Here is an 8,981-nt window from a genome sequence, read left to right as displayed (position 1 = left end):
ATTGTTCTTTAAAAAGGCAGTTCCTCCACACAGCCACTGGTTTCAAGTTACTTGGTAGCTCATTAAATCTAAATTCAAGTCTCAATACTCTGATTACCTTCCAGGACAGAGGAAGGTGCATGGGGGGGAGGGGGAGAAGGGAGAGGGAAGTTTGAGACCCTATTTATCCAACAAGCAAATCCAAGGACCCAGGTCTAGTTTGGCAGGGTTAATACTCCAGAAGGCTTGCTCAGCTGTGGTAACTAAGGAAAGCTAGCTGCTACATCAGTCATCTGCGGCAGATCAGTTTAGAATAGTTAAACGATTTTACAAGCCAGCGTGTCTGGAATAGCCAGTACCCACTTAGAACCCTTCCTCTAATGAGGCCTTCTCAGGACCAGCCTAGAGACATTCTGAAAGAGGGTCTACACTCACTTCAGAGAGAAGCATCTTAAGGTCAGCAGCTGGTTTGGTGAGCTGGAGACTCAAGCATGCAAACAGTATTAAGTGTTGTCTGATCTACAGAGTTCAGCGCAGACAGATTAAAAAGTAACATTAAAGTGTTACAAGTGTAGCAAGTTTAGATTGCCCTGCCTTTGTATCCTTCCAACATAGATGAGCTGCTGTTCCATCTGCCAAGTACAGTAGTTTTGTTTTTTAAACTCCGCGAGTCCGGTATGAAAAGAAACTAGAAGCTTTTTAAACGTGTCAATTCACCTTTAATGTTTGAAAAATAAAAAGGTATTTGAGCAATTGCAGTTATGAAGGGAACATCTCTCGCTCCACAGAAGAGTGAACAGGTTCACATTGGACTCATGCTTGGAAAACAAATACACATTCTCCAGTTTAGATCAAAAGTGGAGTTCTGTATAGACAAGATTGCCAGAGTACCCCGGTTAGCCCAATGCACCTCGTCCCCAGATGGGAAGTTTTCTGTCAACATGAAATAAATTATACCACATCCTGTCTAGTTACAACATGGTTCTATCAATATGACAAAGTTAGGCATACTTTGGATTTTGCACAGTCTACAGACACAAGGACTTTTACGTCAGGAAGTCGCCAACCTGGGTCATTAAGTCATTTCACAATTAGTTACACTGTCTTCCCCCTTCCCCAATACAGAGAACATAAAGCAGTGACATGTTACTTTCAACAATCAATTTGATTCAGCCAAGAGTTCAGAGTCACCTTGTCCTAAAGAATTCACTCCATTTTAGAAATTTTGCCCGTATCAGCTACTGATCAGGAAGCTCTTACTGCAAGCACCAGGTTTTGCAGAAGCTGCCATAAGTGGGTTTTTTTTGGGGGGGGGGGGGGGGGAGGGGAGAAGGTGCACCACCCTGGTACCTTCTTACCATTTGAACTAGAAATTACTACACTAAGACAACACTGTTGACCCTCCTGGAGAGACTATTCTGCCTTGGGAGAATACATTCACAAGTTTCTCCTCTCAGAACAGCTTCTGCTAAGAAAAAAAATGAGGGCAGAGATTTGAGACACAGAAGCTGTTCCTGGAGGATTGTCTCCATCAACAACCATGCAAAACATGTCTACAAGCCTTCCGGAGCACATGGCGATTTCAAGGAAACTTGTGTTACAGCAGTGTATTCCAGATATGGGCATGCCAAATCAAGTCTCAGATTCTGGTGTCAGTCACTAAATTTAAATTGTCTAGTCCATTTTGGAACAGACCATTTGGCCGAAGAGAGCATGTCTCAGTGATAGCAACTAAGTTCTGGATCATCTCACCACCAAGCAACTGAGGCCAGGAGATTCTGCCTCCTACAGAGACAAATTAAGCAGGGGGGGAGGGGGAAACACTTAAGAGTTTCAGATGAGATTAAGTTGCTGTCAGTTTAGTTAAGCCAGGTAGGCTGCACAGAGGGCAGTGGATGCAGGCATTTCTACAGAAAACAAAGCCCAGTCGTAGGATTTGCCATGCAGTTCCAAGATAGGGTAAGCTTTGGAATAAGCTCTTGGAATAAAAACTTTATTAAAAAGCCTCCCTACTAACTTACATGGGCATTATAACTACTCCTCCCCCCCCCCCAACTGCTGAGATGACCCAAAGTCAAAATCGACAGCTCCCATATCCACCCCCCCAGACTAAAACTGAAAAGGAAGTTGATATTCCTCCATATACACACAGAGAAGTTTAAACAGTCTAACACGAGTATTTACTATGAACTCAAACAGATCTCTTTTTGGTCTGCTAAACAAAACGTGATTTCCCAGCCTTACCAAAGAAAAGGTTACCACTGGGGGAGCTGTTTGTGGAACAGTTTTATTTCTTCCCACTTAAAGGCCATTGTTTAAGCATTTACAGTTTTCCTAGTGCAATACAACCCAAAAATAAAGCCGTAACAAAACAAAACCAAAAAAAAGATGCCGCCTTCTTCCCAGGCAACTAAACAGAAGTAGATTTTACTGCAACATATACACATTAAATAGAGTACACAGTCCATGCAGCGGCACAGCCATGTTAGAGGGAATCTTGGCTTTAGCCATCAGTGCATTACAGTCCAAGTTTCACTTGCGCCTACTTCCTATCCAGACTTGAACAGAAGAATTGCAACCTGACCCAAGTAAAAATAGATGAAGTGCTTTGTCTCATGTGTTACGTAGCTGCCAAAATTTCTGCCCACAATGCAGTGCCAAGTGGGGTTGTATTTCTTGTCAAATTCCTAAAGGAAGAGAAAGTACAGTAGTTAAGTAAGAAAGCCCCTACTAAAACAGTCCAAAATATACATTAATTGGTTGCAGTTCAATACAAATGCAATGGACCTCTGAAGACAGAGGTGCATGCAAGATACTACTACATTACACAATTAGCAGGGGACAAGAGGTCTGCACTAGCATCACGTACTTACTGAATGATTTACACACAAGCTGCAGATTTTAAAGGTCCCCTTGGTACAGTGGTATTCAAACCAGATGTATAGGCCATTTGTTACAGAGAACCATTTAAACCCTCCCATTCCAAGCCGACTCACAGAAACAGTCTGTTGGCATGCTTGTGCTAACAAGCCATTGATTTCAAAGGTCACTTTTAAAAAAAGGAAAAGTGAGGCTTTGGGCATTCTTCATAAAGAAGCAGAAGAGTTTGTGACCAGACTTCCTAATGTAAACAAGCAGAATAATTCACACATTGTCTGCCTTGCAAAGGGAACAAGTGAAGTAGTGTCTCAGTGGGACAAACAGTTTAACCAAATGTAGCAATTGGTAGGGAAGAATTTCTGATAAGGGTGAGCGCTCTTGACAGCCTCCTCAGGCATCAACTGGGAAATATCAGACTGAACACTCCTGATTTTTAAAAAACAGTATCCACCCCCTGCAGAAAAAGAAAGTTAGTCTGAGGTTTTCTATCCACCAGAAAGAAGCAAGGCAACAAAAGGCGGCTTTTGCAGGTAACTTTTCTTGTATCAGCATAGAATGTGCAATAAGTGGTTTCCTTTATATCAAGAAAAGCAGCAAATATGCAACAAGCCTTTCCTGAACTTTAGTGGTCTGTTGTATTCCAGTCCCCCATGCTGTGTTTCTTGCACTGCCCCCCAAAGACCTTTCTGAATTAGTCACTTTGACCTGGAGAAGCCAGATTTTAAGAAAAACCAACAGTCTCAATGAGCTGAGGAGATCTACAATTCAACTCAAATTAGAGCTGAACCGAGTTAAATAGTTGGTCTCAAATCCCCCTGCCTAGTTTTGGTTTCAGAGTTGTATTTTCCACTGGGTTCCCCCCCACATCCATAGTGCACTCCCCCTGCTGTGTGTGTAGGCCCTTCACACACCAAGAAAAAAACCCAGCTATACACAAGATACCATCAAACCGAAAAATACTTTGATCATGCAGTTATTCTAACCTTGAGGGTTTTCTGAGATAAATACAGGTGAAGAGTTCAGACAGCCATGAGGTCTGTTGCATCATCTCTGCAGGCCTAATTTTAGGAAATGCTGAGTCCCCCCTTCCCCCCCCCCCCCCAGCACTGATCTATTCACTTCATTTAAAGCTAGAAATAGGCAGGAAAATGGAGAGGGAGGGGAAGAATAGGCAGAAGTGGCAGTCTATCTAGCTCTACTTAGCACTTTTAGGCAAGTGAGTGTCACTTGACTAGATGGGTTGTTTTGTTTAACTACTGCAGCCACACAGGGCTTAAGCCAAGTCATCTCATGTCTTCTAAGGATTCCATAAAATTGCAGAGAGAGATGGCAACAATACATTACCTCACTACTTAAGGTAAATAGCAAACAAATGATTTTTAGCTTGACTAGCCAGCAAGAATGGTCCATTGGTTCTAGCTGAGGACTTGTAAATCCGGAGTTCAAATCTTCAGACTGCCTGTGTGGTCTACACCAAGTCATAGAATCTGTCTCTGGCTGAGAAACAGGGATAACAATCTCGGGGGGGGGGGGGGGGGGGGGAAGAGAGATGACACGACCATGTTAGTCTAACTTTAAACACAACAAGTGGTCTTGTGGCATGTTTCTATATCTTTTGGTTAGTGTATCATGAGATTCTGTGGGTAAAACCCACTTCACCAGAGGATGCGTAACATCGGGGGGGGGGGGGGAGGGGGTAACTGCTTCAGCCTACCTCACAGGGGTGCAGAGGGTCAAATATGCAAGTAAGATAGTCACTGTGTTCCAGCTAGCTCTATGCTCTCTTATAGCAACGACACAATACCTTCTTTATATATGCTGCAATGTCTTTCTCTATGTTGTACTTCTCCATTGCCTGTGTAGCACAGTCTACAGCATCCTGCTGCATGTCCTCGGACATGTCCGCATTCTTGATCACAGCCTTTCTGTCAGACATGGTGAACCTAAAGGAAGAACAAAGGATTAAGACTGGCTCACAGGAATTCTGCTCCAGTTCTGTCATGCATTCAGATACATTGGCTCCATAATGTAACAGTTCTGGGTACAGTGTTTATACTGCAGGCTGCATCAAATACAAACCTGTGTCTTGCACAACATCTTGTTATAGGCACAATACACAGCAATCCTAGGATATACTACTGGGTTGTGGAAAGGTGTAGTACAGGCAGCTACTTGGAGATTAGACTAGAAACAGCCAAGTAGCACCTGCACGTACACATTTAGCTTTAAAAACCCCTAACTCCCAAACACAGATCTTCTACCCCTTTAAGTTACAATAAGCAAATAGCAAAAGCCAGATTCCTTTGAAAATATAGCCAATGGCGTGATGTATTACTGTGACTGTGTATCACAACACTATTTGGAGGTGAACACATTCAATGTCTATCGTAGTGGAAGCCGTCACTATTTCACACAAGTGTGTGTTCGCTCCCTTTACAAATGTATGGTGAAGGGTCATTCATTCAGCAGTCCTTGCTAGTTCAGACCAGAAGTGAAGCAGTTTCAGGTCTACCTTCCCGTGTCATTGTTCAACCTGGCAAAGCGCAAAAGGGAATCAATGAAAACTAAACCATTTCGATCCTGTCTCATGCACTACATAACATTGCAAGGTTGTGATGGCAGGGTTGCTACTTTTGCAGTGGAACAGTGATTCCAACCAAGACAAGAACACCAGTCTATGGCCTTTTAAGAGCCTGAATTAAGGCACATCTGACAGGTGTTCCCTCTTCCTCCCTGCTAGAGCTAGCTAGAGAGGTCTATACTGGTCAATGCTGAGTCACCTCTATGTTGGTCTCAAAACCCACAGTAGGGACACAGTTTTTCATGCAGTCTGAAAGTTACTACAGGTTGAACCTCTCTAATCCAGCACCCTCGGCACCTGGCTGGTGTCAAACCAGAGAATTTGCCAAACCATGGGAGGTCAATATTGTCTAGCAGCATTGCCCATACTTCCACTAAGCCTTTGCTGGGCTTAGACTACATTTAGGGTACAGCTAAATGGGGGGAGGGGAGGGGAGTTCGGGATACCAGAGATATCCCGAAAAAACTCCACCGCGCCCAGGGAATGCATTTGCTCTTCTGCTTTTTTGTGGAAGAGCAAACGTGCTCTTTCAGAAGCCCATGTATTCCTCATTCTACGAGGAATAAGGGGGCTTCCAAAAGAGGTTTTCCCCCCAACATTTGGCCCAGTCTAAACAGGCCAGATGTCAGAAAAGCCTCTTCCGAAAAAGAATCTGAAAAGGTAGTCAAAATGCCAAGCCCATTTTGCGTACCTTTTCCCCAACAAAAACTGGTAGTCTAGCCATACCCTCAGTGGTAAATTAGAGCTAAACAATAGCACAAAACACAGAGCCAGCACTGGTGGCTGTAAACAAACTTTACAGGACCATGGGCAAACTTGGCCACACCCACAGTAAATGGATATATGGCTACCTAAAATCATGCTAGACCACAGAGATTCAACTTTTATTTGATTGTTTAATCCTTGCTCAGCCAAAATGCCCAGTAGGACAAAATTGGCAAATTTTGCCTGAGCAACTAGTGGGCCTGTTTGGATTAGCACTTTTGAGGTAGGATCCATTTCAACTAGCACATGAATAGCAAGCACACAGCCACTTCGAACTCAGTTCTCCATTGTTAGTTTGTGGAACAACGGGAGAACCAGTTTAGGGCCTCCATTTGAAGGACTACACAAGGAAAGAGCAGCTGTCTGTGCGAAGCCTATGTCTATTGGTATGGTTAGTTTCACCATAGGATGACCACAAAGTTAGTGAAACATGAAACCTGTTCATAGCAGAGAATGTGTCAAGTCAAGGGGGCTTTGAAAACCTAAATTCACAGTATCATGCAAGTCTTAGTAATAAATCTTGAGCTACAGTACTAGCACTGTATGTTTAGAGGTGAGGGAAACCATACATGTTTAGCTCCATTAAGGAGAGTCTGCTACAATGATTGTTTCCTGGAGCTGTCCCAGAAAAACTGAAGGAGTAGCTTTGTTATAGCAACTAAAGAAGTCTGCTATCCAAAGAGAAAGAAAGAAAGAAAGAATCTAGTTACATAACAGCCCTATGATTACAATACTTCAATTCTTTATTTTGCCTGCAGTTGAAGACTCATATTGCTCCCTAATTTATACATTTTAGATAGCGTGCATAATTGAGCACTGCTATTAGAATGCACAAATAGAGGATGCCGGGAATTCTAGAATGCCTGGAAAGAACACGTGCATTTGGAAGAAGCTTTTAGGAAGCCAGTCCCAGGTGCCTTCTCACCCCTGGCAGTCCCTGTTTAACAGGAGGGAGTAGATTTGGAATCTCCAGCCCCAGAGGCAGCCAAGTACCCAGAGACAGCCCATAGGTGGCTGCTCTGAGAGTCAGTTTAGAGGGCATCTGTAATACATGTGACTCTCAGCAAGAGACCTCCAGAGAGCCTCTTCCTGCCTGGGATTTCTTTGAAGCTGGTGCCACAAGGGAAAACTCCCCCCTTTGGCTGAGTAGATGTCTCTGTGCCCTCCCCCCAACCCTTGCTCCCCTCTCTCCTGGCTACACCTTTCCACCACAGCAGCTAGGGGAGGTTGCTGCAGTCACTGCTCTCTGGACAGGTGAGGGAGCAGCACACAGATCTATGGCATCAAACCTTCTCCTTGCCACTTGCCACCTGCAGCACTGAGCAGCAGTTCCTCCCCTGGCCACAGGGCAGGGCCCTAACAATACCAGGGCACCCCCCTCCCCAATCCTCCCAGAAAGGGCCAGGCACAGCTCACCCTAGCCCCATAGGTTTGGGTAGCTGCTGCAGGGCACAGGAGGAGAGGCCACCCAGCCAAGCCTCAAGATCTTGCCAGGGCAGGAAAACCCCACTGGACTCTGGGGGAGAAGCTGCTCCCAGAATGATTGCCACAGAACAGGTAGGACCTTCTGCCTTTCCTAGGAGTAGATGGGGGAGAGGGAACCTGCTTCCTTAGCCTCTTCCCCCTGTACGAGAGGCCAAGCAGCGACCAAACCCATCTCCTACCAGCCCAGGCTTGGCCTCAGTGCATCTCCTCCCGCAGCAGCCTGGCTGTCCCATGGGAGGAGGTTTCCCTGCAGTCCCCAGAAGGCTCAGACTTGCGGAGGGCCGGGGAGGCAGGCGTGACGTGCCCGTCCCGTCCCCCCCCCCTCCTCCGCCCCCAAGGGAAGGGCCCAGTTTGGAGCATGCAGATGACCTTGCCTGAGGCGGCGGATACTCCCCGCCCGAGCAGGCCCGGCAGGGTAGAGGGGGACCGGCCAGAAAGCGGCGTAACTTTCCTGCTAAAACCCACGGGGGTGGGGTGGGGTGGGGGAGGTGGCCCGGGAGACCCGTCAAGGGGCTGCCCCATGGACGAGGAGTCACCTGCTGGAAGGGGGATAACTCAGAGGCTGCAGCAGGCGTAAAGGAGGTGGGGGGGGGGCAACGCGAGCAGCCCGCGCCCCCCCGGCTCCTGATGCTCGAAGGAAGGGGCAGGGCAGCCGGGAAAGGATGCAGGAGCTAGCTGGAGCTGCGGGGGGGGGGGGTGGAGAGAGAAGGGGGTGCAGCCCCCCCGCGCCCCATCGCAGCCCCCTCCGCTCCCCCCGGCCAGGCAGCCGCGCCCCCCCATTTGCAGAGCCGCCGGGCGAGCGCCCCAGGCAAACACAATCCCCCCGCTCACGCCCGGCTCACCTGCCCCGCGGGAGTCACAAGCAAGCAGATCCGAAGCGCCTCCGCCGCGCACTCGCTGGCCAGCCCCGTTCCCCGCGCCGTACCCGGCTCTGCCCAGCGCTCCCCGCCCGGCCGCCTCCCCCACGCTGAAATAGGCGCCCCTCCCCTTGCAGTGGCTCAGCCAGCCGCCCTCGCCATTGGCTGCGGCGCAGCCTCGGCCCACAGCGACAAGCGTTTTCCTCTCGCTCTTCTCTGCCTACATCTTGTTTCATCCCACAATGCCACGAGGCGATTGCGGAGCGGGCGTCGCTCACGAGGTGGAGGGGGAGGAGAGTGGGCCCGGGGGGGGGGAGCAGAAAAGACTCGGGGGGCTGGGTGGGTCCCTGCTGCTCACAGGCGCTCTGCCAGAGCTGCTTCCTCCGCGGCAGCCTCCTGTCATGTTGCCCTCCACAGCTCTGTTCGAGCGGGGC

General features: G+C 47.8%; 1 protein-coding gene across 1 annotated transcript; it reads right to left on the bottom strand.

The window, feature by feature from the left end:
- Positions 1–1,293: 1,293 nt before the first annotated feature.
- Positions 1,294–8,689, bottom strand: DYNLL2 (dynein light chain LC8-type 2). Its single transcript, XM_075904790.2, has 3 exons — positions 8,533–8,689; positions 4,664–4,802; positions 1,294–2,666 (listed from the first exon to the last, which is right to left on the bottom strand). The coding sequence occupies exons 2-3, from the start codon at positions 4,793–4,795 to the stop codon at positions 2,529–2,531; spliced, it is 270 nt and encodes an 89-aa protein (XP_075760905.1). The 5' UTR covers positions 4,796–4,802; positions 8,533–8,689; the 3' UTR covers positions 1,294–2,528.
- Positions 8,690–8,981: the final 292 nt, after the last annotated feature.

Source organism: Pelodiscus sinensis, chromosome 21 (genome assembly GCF_052426305.1).
Source record: "Pelodiscus sinensis isolate ZL-2025 chromosome 21, ASM5242630v1, whole genome shotgun sequence".
NCBI classification, from domain to species: domain Eukaryota; kingdom Metazoa; phylum Chordata; order Testudines; family Trionychidae; genus Pelodiscus; species Pelodiscus sinensis.
This window is presented reverse-complemented; position numbering and strand designations above follow the sequence as displayed.

Bases quoted from the DNA above. Each gene is read 5' to 3' on its own strand.
- DYNLL2 (XM_075904790.2), bottom strand. From the start codon at position 4,795: ATGTCTGACAGAAAGGCTGTGATCAAGAATGCGGACATGTCCGAGGAC. The intron at 2,667-4,663 runs GTATTGTGTCGT...CTCTTCCTTTAG, and splicing joins TTGCAGCATATATAAAGAAG to GAATTTGACAAGAAATACAA.